This window comes from Balaenoptera ricei, chromosome 14 (assembly GCF_028023285.1).
Source record: "Balaenoptera ricei isolate mBalRic1 chromosome 14, mBalRic1.hap2, whole genome shotgun sequence".
Taxonomy (NCBI): Eukaryota; Metazoa; Chordata; class Mammalia; order Artiodactyla; family Balaenopteridae; genus Balaenoptera; species Balaenoptera ricei.
In genome coordinates, this window is record NC_082652.1 from 29,954,869 (window position 1) to 29,974,293 (window position 19,425).

Genomic DNA, 19,425 nt, shown 5'->3' on the forward strand with positions numbered 1-19,425 from the left:
TTCGTGTCTGGGTCTCGGAGCTTCCGAGACCCAGAGAGACCCTCTCCCTCCTTTTGCACATGGTTATGCGAGACCCAGAGAAGTTAAGCAGAAGAACTGGAAATGGGAATTTTAAACTGGAATTTGTCAACATCCAGGTCTGAATGTACACCTAATAAGTTCAGTGAGATGGGAATTTATTACTACTGAATTTGTTTTGCCACCATTTGGTGAGAATTATTTTATCAATAATGACAGGAAGAATATTCAAAAAAGCTCTGTAGACAGCGTTGTGTAGGCATCATCTCTGTTAAACTTTCCAACGCTCTGAAGTGGTTATCAGCTCCGTACCAGCGAGTGCAACTGGAAACCAAGGCTTGGTGCCCTGCCACCCAGGGATCATCTTCACATCTGCAGCCTAGCCTAGTGGGATGTGACTATTCGGGATCAAAATTTGCAAGGACGTGGTGACTAGGTGTCCCCTTAGGCACCAGTAGAGAAAGCTGCTGTGTTATGAGTAAGACCAACTGCATGGTTTTATCTTTAGTCCAAATAAAGTCCTGGCTTCCAGCACACACCTGTAGGATGACCAGGATTCTGACTTAGATTCTACTTAAACCCATTGTCAGGAGATGGCCATATCTCATTATAGGACAGTAGATGGAGGTCTCATTCATTCTTGCTAAAAATGTATTAAATACTGTCTTAGTCCTTTCAGGCTACAATAACAGCACACCACATACTGGGGGGCTAAACAACAAACGTTCCTCATAGTTCTGGAGACTGGGAGTCCAAGATCAAGGCTCTGGCAGACTCAGTGTCTGGTGAGGGATTGCTTCCTGGTTCACAGACACCGTCTGGTCACTGTGTCCTCATCTGGCAGAAAGAATGCAGGAGAGCTCTGTGGGGTCCCTTTTATAAGGGTACTAATCCCATTCATGGGGGCTCCACCCTCATGACCTAATCACCTCCAAAGGCCCTCATCTTTTAACACTGTCACATTGGGGGGTTAGGATTTCAGCAGCTGAATTTTGCGAGGACACAAACATTCAGTCCATAACAAGTGCCTATAACTCCCACACAATTGAAAGAAAAGTTAGATCTTACATCTGAGGCTTTTACATCCATGTGATATCATATAATCAGTTTCATTAAACTTTACTCATGCAATTGATCAAATTTGCTGTTTTCTTTGATCTGCCGAAATATCTTGGGTATACTCGAAACTCAGAGTAAAAGCTATAGATTAATATATGCATACATGTGTGTATGTGTCTATGTGTATGTGTGTGTATGAGAGTATATGTGTGTGTATTGTGAGTGTGTATAACAAAAGTAGGTGATTTCCATTTCTTAGTCTGTTGAGAGCTTTACCTAGGACTTTGACTTCCAACTTGGAAAGGAAACTTTTTTTATTCAAGCACAATGACATCATTTAATAAGTATTTGGTGAACAGATCTATTTTTCTTCTAGAAAAAAAAGATGTAATCCTTCATCTTTTTTCCTTCAAAATATTTCTGGAAGAAAAGATTTTCTGACTTGTAATCTCCATCTTCACTAAGTCAGGTCCCTAGGACTTAATATAAACAGTCTTTGACTGAATGAGTGGTAAAGATCAGGTCCTACAGAGAATTTATGAACTGAAACCCCGAATTCCCAGGTGGTAACCTTGGCACCTTGTTCTATACAAAATGCAAGGTACCCGCCGGAACGTTTTAGATTTCATTAATGACATGAGCAAATGAACTGTGTAATAGATCACTGAAAGCTTTCAAGTCTTGGTGCAGACAGCACGATGAATAATAGGAAATTCACGCTGTTTGATAGGGAGATAAAATTTGGATGTTGAGTCTACAGAATGGAATGTTTTGGAGAATTGTGCTAACAGATACTCCCAAACCTCGGTTCAGATTTCTCATTTGCTCTGCATCGTGAGAGTCTGAAATTAGCTCTTATGTAGCTTTAGCTGCTATAAAATGTCTTTCCCGCAGCCCAGCCAGTCAAACACCTTAGCTAGGGACTGAGACATCCTTGCTTGGATAAAGCAACAGTTTGTATCAGGCATATTTCATAGGAACTGTTGGGGTTTCCCATCAGAATCCTTGGAAACCTGTCATCCACAATGAACAAAGTGGAAACAGTTCCTCCTGGCTTTTCTTATGCCCTGATCTATCTCTACAAGCTCACAGCCACACAGACCTCTCTAAACGTACACAAAATACTGGAAGTAGCTAACAATGAACGTTCAGAGGGTTAAGTGACTTCTTTACACAGGACTAAGTGACAGTTAAGTCTTCCTGATTGTAGAGCCTGTGCCTCTTCTTGTTGCTAACCTCTGCGGACGTTGTGAAGGTCTGATTACACACCAGGAGCAATCCTGTTGCCTCAGTTTATCCCATCCCTCGGTGCTGGGGGAGCTTGGGAAGCTGTGGTCAGGCAGGACACCCCCCCGCACCAGACTCTGTCCTGTACCCGCTGACTTACCCAGACAGAGACTCCTTCTTACCTCTGAGAGGTTCTGATGTCTGCTCCCTCCTTCCACACCCTCCCTGTGGTCACTACTGAGGTTTAGGTCCACCTCACTCTTCCTGGGGTCGTGAGATGGCCTGGTGGCCTGTCATCCACAGAGCAAATGGAAATGCTGGTCAATGAACAAGATAGCAGCCCGGGGACCATGAAAACCAGATAAGAAAAGGTGGAGCAGCCTAGGGGACCCTCACGCGGCTGTCGCTGGCCCACCTGCCGCAAAGAGAGGGAAGGTTGTTTCACTTGGTCCTCTCGGGAAATGGGTGGGTTTGAAATCTCTGCTCTCGGCTTTGACCGGCGAAATATATTGACTTAGGAATCCAGGCAGATCACTGGCGTCCATCCTGGAGTGAGTGTTGTTTCAGTGAATGTGCCGGTGTCTCATGTTGGGATGCTGATGGACGTACACTGTGTTCTGGGGGGTGCAGGACCCTGTCCTTAGAAATCTGAGCCGAGCGCTGGCTTTGCCCCAAGTGTGGGTGGACACCAGCACGTTCCAGAAAACAGGTGTGTAAGTTCTGAAGGAAAATGAGGCTGAGATAGGGATGCTGTTCCGTTTGACTCTTCTCTGTCTCTGGGATTCCTGGGCTGAGTGGCTCAGTGGTTAGCGTTTGTCCCCCTTACTGCCCCCCGTACCCCAGGAAGGCTGAGTATCCTTATCCACACATTGCCTGAGTGACTTTTAGGGAAAAGAATAAAACCGAAACAAACAAAAGCAAAGCTTACTCCATTTTTTGCCGGGCACGGGCTCAGAGGGAGTGCTGTCCCTGCCGTGGGGACCTCCTAGGTCAGGCCCCACAGTCCCCAGTCCCACTCAGGCCTGGATGCTGCACATCGTTTGACCAACAGCACCACCCCGGCCTGATTCTGTGGCGGCTCCAGGAGGGATGGAGCCGCCTCTCAAGGTCATGGGCTCTCTCTGCCAGACAAGCCGGGGGAGCCCCAGGCTGCTGGACACACGTTCTCTCTGGACAAACAACAGTCGGCAGAGCCCTGGGTTGGGGAGGAGGAACCAGGTAGAAGCTTGGGCCAGACTGCTTCCTCTTTTAGGGAATTTCCTGTCCATAAGGAGGGGCCGAGATTGTGGAATCCACAGACCCAGGACATTAAAACACCCGTGTACCAGGAGGAAGCTCCAGGGCCCGGCACGTAGTAGGCATTTCATTGAAAGGCTCGTTCATTCAACTGCCTGGGAGGATGACAGTGTCATTCCAGCCTAAACATTAGCCCTTATGGAACATTCAGTCCCACCAAATTTATCCACTATAAAAAATGATGATTTCTTGTACAAGTCAATAAAGAGGTATATATTATTACATGAAGATCTGGTACCTAGCATTGAGGGGGGCATGAAGAGGGTGGAAAGGAAGTGTAAGAAACGGCCCCATCCTGAATTGCTGACCCACTCTCAGTAGACAACCAAAAGCTCATGGTCAACAGGGACAGCCTTTGTGTCCATCTTTATCGGGGAACCAGAGTGTAGGGACGCAGTGTGGCCGGTTGGCTTTGTGGTGGTGAATCAGAGGAGGTCAGTATTTGCACAGGGAGTGGGGAGAGTTTGTGAGGGGTCGTGACAGGGACACGGAAGATGGTGAGCACGAACTTCGTGAGCATCCTTGAGAAATCCAGCCCGTCCGGAGCAGGAGGCTCGCCTCCCGAGAACAGGGCAGAAACACGCACTGCTCAGATTTGCAGGCGTACAAACCTCAGTGGCCACGGCTCACTCTAGGAGTGTTTATTTTGTTTGTTTATTTATAAAAATGACGAATCTATGTTTAGAGGAAAGTCTCCCAATAACCTAGCTCTAAACCCATAAATCAGTGATGTTGTAATAGGTCTTGAACTGTTAAAACGTAATTTCCTAGAATTTCAAGCAAAGGGATTTGCAAAAGAAACCATTTCCTCTGCGTCCCACATTGTTAATTTTATCCCTGCTGTAAATTTTTCTCGTAGGGAAATCCCCTGGGGGAGGCAGCTTCATGGAAATACTGTGGTGAGATGTTCAAGGACCTTTGGGACCACCTTCCTTTTTGGATGTTGATATGTCCCAGGACAATCTCTGCCATTCAGTACATTTTCAACAGTTACATATTTACAGATGCAGCTGGTTTAAAACATGACATTTGTATCAAGTGCTTGTTAGGTTTGCTTGCTGCTCTTTCTCCGTTTACATTGTCTCAGATTTGGGGTTTCCCCTCTATTGCCCTTGACACTTCATACAGCTGTTATTACTCCAGTGCCTCCCCCATCAGATTTACTAAGGTGTAATTTACAGCCAGTGAAATTCTCCCCTTTTTAGATGTGTCGTTCTATGAGTTTGACACACGTGTGCAGTCATGTGATCACCACCATTTCAAGATTTATAATATTTTCATCATCCTAGAAAGCCTCCTTCTGCCCCTTTGTCATCAATCCCCTACCTTTGGACTCATGGATTCACACAGTCTGTGGACTTTTGTATCTGGCTTCTTTCACTTAACATAATGCTTTTTAGGTTCATCCATTGAGTTGAAAGTCTCCTTACTTTCACTGTTAATCGTATTACATTGTATGGATCACCACAATTATCCAGGGACCAGTTGGTAGATGTTTGGGTTGTTTTCAGCTGTTGGTGATTATGAATAAAGCTGCTCTAAACCTTTGCCTACAGGTCTTTGTGTGGACATATATTTTGATATGTCTCTTGGTTATGTCCTCTGCTTTCAGTCTGCCTTCAGTCAGTGAATCCTAAATTACTTGAAATGCTTTCTGAAAAAACTTTGAAAACTAAATCACATTTTAACTGCACGGGAAACTATATTTAGAGAGATGCTTTGGCAATTCTATTTACAGTGTGGGCCAACACGCTATAATTCACGCCTTGCAAATTTATATTTTCATTTCTTGGATTTACTGAACATAGGGTGCATCTTTTGACAGGTAAAAATTCAGAGATTTTTTTCACTCCTTTGATTAATATTTTATTCCTGGAACAGTTTTGATTTGTTTTACAGCTTAGTATTTCTAGTTTGTTATGAAGTGCTTGAGTGAAGAGACTTATCCCTCATCTGCAATCTCAAAATCGAAAATGCTCTGAAAACTTGATGTTTTAGCCTAATTTCTTGTTGGCAAAACCTGACCTGAACTGACCTGGGAGCCAAGGGGAGACCATTGCATTGAGTGTGAAGGGTCACAGGTGTGTGTGCTTGGGGCGGGACGGGGCGGGAGGGGGGCACTGCCCTTGTGCCTGCTGCCACCATTACATCATCTTGTAAGAGGCGCCTTCCTGACATCTGGAAAAGTATGAATTTTGCAACACATTTGGCTCCGAGAGATTTGGAGAAAGGATTTATGTTATCTTCATCTGCCCTCGACACAACTGCCCTACCTGTTTGATAGAACAGAGCTGTGCTGGAGAGTGATTTTGAAGCTTTTTTTGTTGTTGTTGTTACTGTGACTACACCAGTACACTTTATGTCGTGATCCAATACAACACAAATACATACAGTTTCAAAAAAACAATAGCTGCTCTTACTGCATGCAATGTACTCCTGTTTTATTCTACTGTGTTTCATGAAAAAGAAAATGCTGGTTGGTGCCACTGCCTTTATTTGATAATAAACTAGTTAGTCATGACCTGAAGCTGGGAGAACCCTGAGCTGCAGGGTGACGCTCAGCACGGTGGCAGCAAACGGGGCTGGGGTGGGTGGGGGTGACTGGAAGTTGATTCCAGCCTCACCGTGAGTGGATCCCGCAGTGATGGCAAATGCTTACATTGCATGGCCTTTGCAGACATCACAGTGACATGTGAGAGCTGCTTTGCAGCAGAAACGTGCGTGCAGATTAGATTCATAACCCTCACGCTTCAGATCCAGCAGAGGAGACCCCGAGACCGTGTGTCTTCCAATTCCCTGGAGTAAATCACCCAGCTCCGGAGTGAGGGCTGCAGTTTACACAGGTTACATTTTACTCGCTTCCCATGTCGCTATCATCCGCAAGGTCTGTGCAAGCTAATTAGAGGATCACCATGGGGGTGGGTCAGTCAGGGTTTGTGGGGAGCGGGTGTGAGGCAAAGAATGTATTTCAGGAGCTAGACTGTGCACAGTTGTGGGCGCTACTGGGGAAGTGAAGGTCCTGGAGGAAAGAAGAGCTGAACCACTCCATCTAGGAGTTGAAATGGGACCCTGATGGGAGCTCGGGCAGAGGCCCTGGGGCAGCCCTGGCCCTGTGCAGCTCCGCTTCTGTGGAGCCGCGGTCGAGCATCTGTGCCTGGGCTCCAGAGGCCACCAGAAAACCAGGTGTAACCATCTCAGTAGTTCACATTCATCTAAATAATGCTCATTTGACATTTTAATTATTTTATTGGAATTCAATTGACATTGACCTTCCTACCAACTCTGAACCAAAGGACTCGCTCCCCAAAAGGAATGGCATAAATGAGGTGGTTCTTTTCTAGCTTCTGAAGGTGACGGTGGTTGTGTTTGTTCCTGAGTCTGCTTCTCGGCCATACCTGAAACTCCAATGCGCTCTTCTTTCTTTGCCCCGTCTTCATTTCCCTGCCTCCTTATTTTGAATTTTCTGAGTCAAAAGGAAACTTGACAGTTGGGATGACCCCAAGAAGTCATTTTGTTGGTGAGAAACTGAAACTTACAAAAGCAAAAATGGTTTGCCCATGAATATCCACACCTGTCTCACTGCATCCCTGGACTTGGATAGGAGGATGGTAATTGAATTTGATTAATGAGTCAATCCGACCAAATATAATCATGGCCATGACTGCATCAGTTGGTCATTATCTTTCCCAGGCAGATAATTGACTTTGTGTTTTCAAGATGTGTTCTACACGAGGAATTCTGGGCAGTATGTCTCTTCTGACTTTTAAAAATAATATGAAATATTAACGATATACTTTTGTATGTACCAACCAGCTTTCAAGGATCTTAAGAACCTGGGCACTACCAACACAGGTGATTGAGTCCCTGTGTCCTGACTTTCATGGAGCTCTTTGTGGGTGAATCTCTAACTGGTCTATATTCTGTACGTTTGCTAGTTCTTTTTTTTTTGCTTAATATTATGTTTGTGAGATGCATCCATATTTACTGATGTAGATGGTCACACATACATTTGCACTGATTTATTGATTCATAGTATTTTATAACTATATTCTCTCTCCTCTTGATGGATATGTAGGTTTTTCCCAATTTCCAGCTTCCTTGACCCCCTTTCAAGAGGGATAATCACTCTGAACAAATAGGATCAATGTGACTGTAACCAGATTGGAAAGGAAATGTCTGCCTGTTGTAGAGAACATGATGTTTTAAGTAGTTTAGCATGTGCTTTTCTATATGGAAAATGTAATTGAGCTGAGCCTGGAAAGTCAAGCTATGTAGGGTAACATTTTATGGGGAAATGTATTCATTGATCTCGTTAATTTATTAGCATAGGGCTTCTATCCATAACCTGGTCAGCCTGGTTTCAAATGCAGAATTTATTTGAAATAAAATTTAATTTGTTGTTAAATGCTCTGTAATGCACATCGACAATCCGTTTATGGAGGCTTCCACAAATATTTACTCTGTGCTGTGCGTTGTCCCTGGACCATCTAATTTACACTGTTGACTTCAGAACATATATGAGAAGAAAACTCTCACCTCCACCCTGTCAGTCAAGACTTCTCTCTCAGGCACAAACCCCGTGTGGCTTCCAGGGTGACCTGCCACCTCCACACCACACCTCACGCTCATGGAAACACCGCCTCTGGGCACCACTTCTCAAGACCATCTCACGATTTCCTCTGCAGTCTCAGTTCCGTGATGACGGTAGGGCCTCATTTGCTCTGAACAATTCAGCCGTTCTGGTTGTGTGGATGCTTTGCCAGAAATCCGAGTCCAGTAGGGAGGACCTGGCCATAACCCCTCTTCCTGATTTATCTCTGTGTTTAAGACACTTTCATAACCAACACTCAGTGCCCAGGGACAGTGCCTGGCACGTGCTAGAGGCTCAATAAATATCTTTGGAATGAGTAAATAAAAAATCCCACCAAATCGAGCCACTCATTGTTCATTAGCTATAACACATATTTCTTTTTCTTGAAATGTTTTCTCCAATATATGCATTTAATAAAACTGCATATGTATTCTGAATGGCTTATAATTTCCAATTTTGAAAATTAAATTGTGTCCAAATAATTAAGATGTTACTCATCAACCCCTCGATCTTCAGCTGTTCCCCAGACCACAGTGACGTGCCCTGCCCTTTGTACTTTACCTTCCCCGAGCGAAAGTACGGGGCTCTTTGTGGCAGACAGCAGATCTAATTCTTCAACAGTACTTTGCACAAACTATTGTCATAGGAAGGAAAGAGTAAATATTTGGAGGTAACATTAATTCTGCCAGCCTGTACTCAGAGCACGCACTGTACCCCACCACACACACACAAACGTAATATGTAAACATACACACACACACATATATATATATAGTCCTCCTGGATACAGAGATTCACAAACAAGTTAGCGACATAAAGTATTAAGTGTACATAGGCATTTAGGCATCTAAAGGTGGCAGGTGGCGGACAGACTTCGAGGTGGAGGTGTGGGAGGTGAGTCTTGACTGATGAGGACACCCTGGAAGCGTGTGTGAGAAGGGCGTTGTAGTCCAAGGGAGAAGATCGCACACTGACTCGGAGGAACAAACACCTGCCTGTCCTGGTGTATGCGGTCAGCATGGGTGGAATTTGAGGTCCAAGGAAGTCATAGCAAGAGACAAGGCAGACGGGCCTGCAATACCGAGGGCCTCGCGGGTGTGCTTGGGACGATAGACCTTTCTCGTCAGCAGGGCGGTGGGCATGCCCAACGTGTGCTTCTAAAAGTTAAGCTCAGGTGCTAATGTGGAGGCCTGCTTAGCAGAGGGGACGCCCTGAGGCAAAGTGACAAGGATGCTGTTCAATAATCCAGAAGCCAAAAAAGAGGGGGGCGGGGAGGAGAAACAAAGGCATGGAGACAGAATCTCCAGGTTTCCCGTGACAGATGGCAGGGCCCAGGTTCTGTCCTGGTTACTACACTGGTGGCAGCACCATCTTTCAAGGTGAGGAATAAGGGAGGAAGAGCAGATTTTGGAATAAAGATAGCATTTAGTTGTAAAAGCTGTCGAATACTGAATGGAGATGTCTAGTAGGAAAATGGGTCTCGGGGACATGCTTGGACTGGGTGTGCAGATTTGTAAGTCGTCGTGCAGATGCTGAGTGGAGGCTCGGCAGTGGGTGTGTCATTCAGGTCTGCCATGTGGAGTTAGAAAAAGTAAGTGAGGACCAGACCTTGCCAACTCATCAACATTTAAGCGGGAGGCAGAGAAGAGGAGCCTGGTGGGCACAGCCCAGCCCTGCACTCCCTAGGGGGATCTCCCAGCAAGGTGAGCCTTCGGGGGTGTCCAGAGGGAGGTGGAGAAGTAGACAGGAGAGGGAAGGAAAGCAGGGAGAGTGGATCTGGGAGCAGATTCGTCCAGCGCAGCACAGAGGTGGCATGGGTTGGGGTTGGAATGGGCCATCGGGCCTTGCAGTGGGAGTGGTGAGTGGGGGGAAGCTGCGGCAGCAGGTAGAAGCGGGGGGCAAGTGCAGTGAGTGGCAGCTCCCAACAAGGGCTCTGCCGCCAGCTGTGCATTTGGCCCAGGCTTCAACCTTCCCTGGGTTGGTTTCTTCTTTGCAAGATGAGGAAATGGACTAGATCGTTTCTGGTTTCTTCCAGCTCCATGGCTGCAGTGACTTCCTGAGTGAGTGGGTGGATAGATGGGGGGAGAGCTGAGGGAGAGGAATGAGGTGTCACTGACTGCAATTATTAGGGGCTTATTCAAAACCAAATGTATAAAGATTAGCTACACGTTAGTATAATTTCCAAACTGTCCATTCATTGTGATCAAAACTATAGACCAGTGAGGAGACACTGAGTCAGCATTTTCTAAAGCTTGCGCCGTGAGCACTAGCTCGGCAGAATGTAATAGGTGTTAGATAAAACTAAGAAATGGTTTGTGGTCAAATAAATTTGGGAAACGGAGGCTTAAGTAAACTCAAAGTTATTGTTTACTACAGAACTTCTCAAGTTCTTTACTATAATAATATTCGTTGTGATTTTCTAACACTTATTTGACCAGCAACTGTTTTTTTTCTCCTTTCGTTTTGTCTTGTTTTGCTTTAATTTGCAGCATTTCTGAGGACTAGCGTTCTGATTAATGTAACTCAGTAGACACTGGTCTAGACAGTGAAGAAGGAGACTTCAGTGATAAGATGGTCCCCACAGGACATATCGGTTGGACTTTGACCTGGGCATTGTCCACGGCCCGCATTATCGTCTTCTGAAGGCTCATTGTGTCTGCTAGGCAGTGCCATGAATGTGCTGCTTTGTTAGCTCGGGACCCGAGAGCCGCAGTTAATAGGTTGGCACCTCTGTGGCTGAATGATTCCATTCTGAGTCGGATTGTAGCCCAGTCCTGGATCCAGGAGCTGAATTCTGTTATAGCAGTTGGAGGATTGCTTTTGCAAGCTGTGTTCATTTACTCCCTTAGTGTATGTGGGCTATCGAGTGTCTCTTTGGGGACTAAGAAGCACAAAGCTGGGGCTGTAGCCTCAAAGCCACTGTTTGCAAATTGGGAGGCGCCTGCAGAGCACAGATGGACGGAGCCCGGCGCTGCTGGCTTTCTGTAGGAGCTCTTTCCCCTCCAGTCTGCTTGGTTGGTGCTTTTCATAAAATGCCATGGTGAATTCATTTTCCACAAAAGAGCTACAATAATTTATCCCCCCAAATCCACCCGGGAAGGACCCACCAGCTCCCCTGACAGCCCCTCACAGGAAACACCCCTACCCCGCCCCAGCCTGGCCTTTGTTTTCTGGCCTCTCTCTGAGTTCTCATTCTGATGATATTAATTCTCCTTTGCTCTGTCTGATCACGTTAGATGTACTTTAAAAGTAGACAGCAAACCTCTACATTTTTATTATGATGAAATCAGTCATCAGATTTCATTATTACGATTCTGGATTTTAAGTTTCATAAGTAATTATAAAGTTTGGATGAAGTTTTCGTAATTGACTTACTCTTAACCCATATGAAAGGAATTTGCCATTTTAAGAAACCTTTCACACAACCACGTGTGTTTTATTTATGGAAGTAAAGGGATGTCTCATCACTTTCATGTTTCTCTGTTCAGAAGAGTTTAGAGTCGTGTGGAAAATCGAAGCTTCTGCAAGGGATGCCCTCTTCCAGACCATTTTTATAAAAAGCCAGTTAGACTGGTCTAAGGAATTCTTCCTAAAAGATCTTGGATAAGAAGACTCTTTACTTAATGAAGATTTAACTTTTATTTATATTATAGTAACAAATAGATGGAAATATTCTAAATGTACAACAGTAGTGGACTAGTTAAGTAAATCCTGTCTGACTGTGAGTGTGGTGAGGCTTAAAAATCTTCAGTGAGTTGTGAAAATGTGAGTGATGTATTAAATGAACAAATCATTGTCAAAAACCACAGGTAAAGTATGAGCCGAGTTTTGTTAACTCCAAGAACGCATGTCCATGCACAGAAGGAAGACTGGAAGGGAAGGCTGTGGGGATACGTATAGGAGGATGCAGTGGTTGACAGCATAAACTTTGCACTTACAGGGAGCTTGAGGATTAATTCTGTTCTCTCTCTGACTATCTGTGTGACTTTAGGGAAGTAAGTTTACCTTTTGGAGCCTTAGTTTTTTCATATGTAAAAGGAGGATAAGTAATAATGCCTAACTCTTTATGGTGATTGGTTGGACTAAATAATATGTACGAAGCTCTTAGCACAAAGCAATTGCTCAGTAAGTGGTAGATATTATTACTAATTTTTAAAAATTTTATTGAAATATAGTCGATTTACAATGTTGTGTTAGTTTCAGGTATACAGCAAAGTGATTCAGTTATATATACATATATATATGTATACATATATATTCTTTTTTAGATTCTTTTCCATTATAGTTTATTACAAAATATTGAGTACAGTTCCCTGTGCTATACAATAGGTCCTTGTTGCTTATCTATTTTATGTACAGTAGTGTGTGTATGTTAATCCCAAATTCCTAATCTATCCCTTCCCCGCCTTTCCCCTTTGGTAACCACAAGTTTGTTTTCAATGTCTGTGAGTCTATTTCTGTTTTGTAAATAAATTTATTTGTATCATGTTTTCAGAGTCCACACATAAGCGATATCATATGATTTTTTGGTTTACTAAAATGTTAACACGGTTATTTCTAGGTGATGGGGTCTTGCTATTTATTATGTTTTTACCAATATATCACATATCCAATGTAAATGACTACAGTATGTATTTCATCACAAGAAGTGTATATGGAAAACTATGTATCTTTACATGCATAATTTCCTATCTGAGTCCAGTGAGATAAAGAAGACAAACAGTGTTATCTCTTTGGGGCAGAGGAAGGACACAGGACGTGGGGAAGGCCTCCAGTGAAAGGCAGCTGTCAGGTCCTACTGACACTGGAACCGAATCTTCTGAGTTCTCTGTTAACGATCTTTCTTGGAACAGGATGGAAAACAAAATCAACTCAGTGTTCAAAATCATGAAGCGCTCCTGTTCAAGGATTGCTTTAACATCTTCTCTGTTTTTCCTTCTAACTTTGATTTACTTCCAAGGCCCAATATCTCATAGCTGCTTGTGTACATCTAGTATTTAACTGCTCCAGCTGGATTGCAAACACCTGTCTCTGTACTGTACACGTGGTTTATTTAATAACAAGTTAGTTCATTAGCACGTTTTAGGAGTGAGAATTGGTTTAGGGTTCTTTATACTATTTCTAAAACTCCCTGGAAGCTTCCTGAATCTTAGTAGATTACATAAGACTGGGGTTGTTGAAAAGCTTTCTGGTACCTTCTGGGCAGAAACTGAGCATTCTTTATTTTAAATCATTAAGAAGATTCAAACATACTTTAAGATGGTTTAACCATAGCAACATAAAAACAACTAAATTTCCTCCCCCCGCCTTTTTTCCCCTCCATAGCTTAAAGGGAGCTGATGCTGGCAACGGGATCCGAGTGTTTGTGCCTGACGTCGGCATGTTCATAGCCAGTCTGACCATCTGGCTGGTCTGTAGGAACATCGTTCAGAAACCAGTGACTGAAGAAGCAGCGCAGTATAATCTGGAGTTTGAGAATGAAGAATCGGTAAATCTGACTTTGTGCCTCTTCCTTCTTTGATTTCTGGGACCTTGACCTTGGTAGGTTGTGACAGTGTAACAGTGAGATATGCACTGTGCTTCATGCCCTCCCATGCTGGGTGGTTACTTGGCACACCCTCGTGTGGTACTCACGTGTGGACATTCTCACCCATGCCTGGGCCACGAGGAGACAAGTTCGGGGACCATGAGGGCTGCCCTGCTAGAGGCGTCATCCCCTAAGGGCCTGGGCTTGACCCTGTGTCTCTTCACTGTCATCTGCCGTTAACTCAGATGGGGAACCTTTCAAATTTGTATCATAGCCTATGGTCTAGATACCTTCGTTACTGCAATGCTCTTAGAGAAGTAACACCTGGTAGTTGTAGGAGAAAAAAATTAATTCCACCTTGAAGGAAGCTTCCAGTCTGTGCACCTTGCTGTCCCGAGTCAGTGTGTTAACTCCACATGCTTCCATCGAGGTATTTTTAAAGCCCTCCAGAGAAAAAATATATGCATTTGGAAAAGTGTAAGAATGAGTAAAATGTATGTGAATTTTTAGCGATGTTTTTAGCTGGACCAGGGGACACGTCAGATTTCACTCCGTGGTGAATGGGAGCACGTGAGACAGCTGTCACTCTGTCCCTGACCTGTTTGTTCTAATAACTGCACTTTGTTATGTGAGTCTAGGTGACATTGACTTAAAAAGTAATTGATTTGGTAATTGAAAGATGAAATTTACAGTGAAAAAAGTTCCTTAAAAGAGTACATTTGGACATTTGACACAAGACACAAGTACCAAATATTTCATTCATAAGCTTTGGCAAGAAATTAAATCTATAAAACTGAAGTTACTTGAAATTACTTATATTGCGAATGATAACCACGAAGCCATCAAAGGAAGAAAATTCTCAGTTACAGCAGATGATGTACATGCTTCACAAATAAGCAGCACTTTACCTTGTATACTTATCAGAAATACAACAATGAAGAAAGAGTGAATATGATCCAGTTAACCTCTGCAGACTAGAAATGATGTTATCACCTAAAATCCTTATGGGTAAAAGATATACAATCACATTGCATATCCATATCCTACTATTTTTAAGACAAATGTTAAAAAAGGTACATGGTATAAAAATTAATTATAGCAAGGTAATAACTACCCATCTCTTGCATTCAAGTTTGCAAACTACACAACACTTTTTGGTGCCCTGAAAATAGATAAAACTGTGAAGGTGCTTTTTCTTCTGGTTGGCTTTATAATTATACGACAGAATTTAAATTTTTAATCTCCATTTTTACTTTTGAAATTTATTTTATAATATTTACAGTTTTGAAAATCAGCTGGCTTAAATAATTACCCCAAATTTTCCAGGTTCAGTGAAAATAAATCCATTAACTCAAGCTCTCCAGACTTAGGGTTTTTTATTATTATTATTTATAAAGTGAGGTTGATTTTTCAGTTATCCTCATATTATAGATGGAGTGTAAAGGATATTTACTGGGAATTGAGTGGACTCTAAAGTCAGACTTGGAAGCCGCCTAAGGTGGCTGTGTGATGTTGGGAAAATTGTTTATTCTCTTTTTCTGCAAAGCAGAGATTGTTGTGAGGACTTAATAATAAAGGGCACCTGCTCTCCCTCTGCTCTTCTCCAGTTTGAGAGGCAGTAGAACAATCTCAAAAATTTCAAATTCAGGGTCTCGTAGAATGAAAGAAAGCTAAGTTGGAGGGTGTGTTTGAGGCCATCCACTTGGTAAAAGAATCCCTTCTGTGCCTTTAGTAACAGACAACCATGACTGAATTACAAAGCTTCCTATGAAAAGGACTTCTGTCTCCAAATTCAAACTCTCTTTTACCATAAAACTAGGAAAACCTACACTGACCTACGGAAAATAAGGGATGTTAGGTTAAGGTCAAGATCACACTTCTGGTGAAGAAGAGACACGATATCATTGACTAATTCTAAAATCATGTTTCCTTCCTGATTCCCCTCGGTTCTCCAAGACAGGCTTATGGTACCTCTCTCCCATTTGAAAGTTGTTTAAATATCTGTGCCCTATATATTATTGATGACATTATTTAACAATAAGGAAAAGAGGGGTAGATACTCTAAACATTATTTATCGGGGCTTTGAAAATACTAAATATCATTATTATGAGGTTGATTTCCCTCTCGGTTAAATTTGTTTGGGTCTAATTTAGATATTAAGTTCCATTCTCTTAGTACATTCCAGCTCCCAGATGGCCCAGGGGAGCAGGCTAGAGTGAATCTTCTGAGATGAATCCAGGAGGAAACACATCTTACTGGGGAACCATCTAGCTAGAGTCTGAAAAGAATAGAAATACATGGCCAGGAGAAATAAGCAAGAGAATTTGTTTTATTTTGAAGTCCCTAGCATACTTCCTACTACTTGTAAATCTTGGCGTTTGTGTTCTAGATTGCTTGGTTTTTGAGGATCCTTTGAATTTTTTTTTTTTTAATTCCTGGCTTTTTTTTTTTTTGGCTGCGTTGGGTCTTTGTTGCTGTGCGTGGGCTTTCTCTAGTTGCGGCCAACGGGGGCTACTCTTTGTTGTGGTGCGCCGGCTTCTCATTGCGTTGGCTTCTTGTTGCAGAGCAAGGGCTCTAGGGCACGTGGGTTTCAGTAGTTGTGGCACGCGGGCTCAGTAGTTGTGGCTTGCGGGCTCTAGAGTGCAGGCTCAGTAGTTGCGGCACACGGGCTTAGTTGCTCTGCGGCATGTGGGATCTTCCCAGACCAGGGATCAAACCCGTGTCCCCTGCATTAGCAGGCGGATTCTTCACTGCGCCACCAGGGAAGTCCCAAGGATCCTTTGAAAGGATAGTGTTTGCTGGCGTTCCTTCTTCTTTCATTTATCTCAGTGGAGAAATGGCAGATTAATCAATCCTCTGGTGCCTGGGAGAATTCCTTTTCAAATCTAGCATGCTTTCAAAGTAGCAACTAATTCCTGGAGAAGGCTCAGGAGTCTTCCCTAATCTTCATGGACTTGATAATGAGCCTCAAGTTTGCTGTTTTAAAGGGCATCACAAATCCAAGGATTCCCCCTAAAAACCCCCAGGGGGCATGGGTGGGAGGCTTTGCCCCTGTTCTTGAATTTTACAGAGAGCAGACCTCAGTCAAGAACCAACTCCCCAAGTGCCATAAAAGGTTCTTTTCCAGCTGACGTATCTGTGGTCTTGTTTATTCGTTCATTTTAATTCAGAAGCAGATCGACAAATCATAACTGGGAAAAAGATTCTGATTCTTAAGCCTTTAAAAAAATGAATTGTGTTATGAAAATTAAATTGTGTAGAAAGGTTATCTGTGCAATAAAACACCAATTACATCAGTAATTTTACCAAGCTGATAGCATCTGTGTGTTTATATACTTCTAGGTCTTTCTAGCTATTTAACGAGGTTTCAGGCCTTATTTTTTTGAAACAGATAATAGTTTAATATACTATTGAACTAAATTTATGATAAATTAAATCTTTATTCAAATAGGAATTTTAGTCTCAACTTAGTCTGCTTCAAGAGGCATCTTCTAAATAGTCTGACAAATCAAACATGAAGGATATAAAGAATATTCCAGTATAAATCATTGCCCATCCATTAAAAATTCAGTGATGTAACATTTAGGTCCCGATAATATTATTTGGAAATTCCTTCGGAACCTCAAATCTGCACCCTCCTTTCTAATACCTAACGTTCGTTAGTTTACTGTAGCATCTGGCACAGAAAATGGTCAGCTGGGCTGCACATCAAGCTTCAACTTTGAAGCTCAAGTTACTATTTTTTTAAGAGCAAGAAACAAAGAATGGAAGAAATCAATCTCTTTATTGTCACCTTTTAATTAGGCATCTGCTCAGTTACCACCTGAGATCTAGTCCAGAGTCACCTGCTTTCCATTTTCTAGATCCTGGCTTTCAAGCACAAAGACACGGTCATCCGTCTCTGTTTGTCTTTGGTTACAGAGATTATTACTGACCCTGAACCACCCGTTTTCTTTTATGAGAACCAGCTAAATTTAGCTCTTCTGACTGCTGTGCTCCCTCTAGAAATGAAGAATTCAGGGAGTGATGACAAAAGCCACAGTTCTAATCCCTGTTGCCTAAAAGTGTCCTGAAAGGTTCAGGACCCAAATAATTACTTGTGATGAACTAAGATGCAAAGAAAATGCATGTCTTTATGATTAAAATGTCAAAAGGTTGAGCAGTGCTGTACCTACCCTGGAATCCACCACTTTCCTTTCCCATCCTCCCATCCATCTGTCTGTTCCTAACTCCAATCAGAACTTTTTTAGGGAGCCTGATCTCTGCTTGGAGCACTGTGCCAGGTCTGGGGTGGGTTGAGTCTTTAACTCATTTTGAATTTATTTTTGCGTATTGTGTGAGAGTAGTCCAGTTTCATTCTTTTGCATGTAACTGTCCAGTTTTCTCAACACCACTTATTGAAGAGACTGTCTTTTCTCCATTGTATATTCTTGCCTCCCTTGTCATAGATTAATTGACCATAAATGGGTGGGTTTATTTCTGGGCTCTCTATTGTGTTCCATTGATCTGTGTGTATGTTTTTGTGCCAATACCGTACTGTTTTGATTTCTCTAGCTTTGTAATATAGTTTGAAATCAGGGAGCATGATACCTCTGGCTTTGTTCTTTCTCAAGATTATTTTGGCTATTTGGGGTCTTTTGTGGTTCCATAAAAATTTTAGGATACTTTGTTCTAGTTCTGTAAAAAATGCCATTGCTACTTGGTAGGGATTGCATTGAATCTGTATATTGCTCTGGGTAGTATGGACATTTTAACAATACTAATTCTTCCAACCTTTGAGCACAGTATATCTTTCCATTTATTTGTGTCATCTTCAATTTCTTTCATCAGTGTCTTATAGTTTTCAGAGTACAAGTCTTTAACCTCCTTGGTTAAATTTATTCCTAAGTATTTTATTCTTTTTGATACAATTGTAAATGGGGTTGCTTTCTTAATTTCTCTTTCTGATAGTTTGTTATTAGTGTATAGAAATGCAACCAATTTCTGTATATTAATTTTGTATACTGAAACTTTGCTTAATTTTTTTATTAGTAGTAATAGTTTTTTGGTGGAGTCTTTAGGGTTTTCTATATATAGTATCATGCCATGGGCAAATAGTGCCAGTTTTACTTCTTTTTAATTTGGATGTCTTTTATTTTTTTCTTGCCTAATTGCTGTGGCTAGGACTTTCAACACTGTGCGTAAAAAAAGTGATGAGAGTGGGCATCCTTATCCTGTTCCTGATCTTAGAGGAAAAGCTTTCAGCTTTTCACTGTTGAGTATGATGTTAGCTGTGGGTTTGTCATATGTGGCTTTTGTTATGTTGAGGTATGTTCCCTCTATACCCACTTTTTTGAGAGTTTTCACTGTAAACAGACGTTGAGTTGTGTTGAGTGCTTTTTCTGCATCTATTGAGATGATCATATGATTTTTATTCTTTGTTGATTGATCTGTGGATGTTGAACCATCCTTGCATTTCTGGAATAAAACTTACTTGATCATGGTGTGTAATCCTTATACTGTATTGTTGGATTTGGTTTGCTGATATTTTATTGAATACTTTTTGCATCTATGTTCATTGGAGATATTGGCCTCTAATTTTTTCTTGTGGCCTCTTTGTCTGGTTTTAATATCAGCGTAATGCTGGCTTTGTAAAATGAGTTTGGAAGCATTCACTCCTCATCAATGTTTTGGAATAGTTTGAGAAACATAGGTATTAACTCTTCT

The 19,425-nt window shown here is 42.3% G+C and overlaps 1 protein-coding gene across 1 annotated transcript in view; it reads left to right on the plus strand.

Moving 5' to 3' along the window:
- PIEZO2 (piezo type mechanosensitive ion channel component 2) overlaps nucleotides 1-19,425 on the plus strand; it is a 345,750-nt gene that overhangs the window by 178,270 nt on the left and 148,055 nt on the right. Inside the window, exon 5 of the mRNA XM_059894050.1 lies at nucleotides 13,517-13,679. Within this exon, the coding sequence (XP_059750033.1) occupies nucleotides 13,517-13,679 (163 nt within the window). The remainder of the gene's footprint in view (nucleotides 1-13,516; nucleotides 13,680-19,425) is intronic.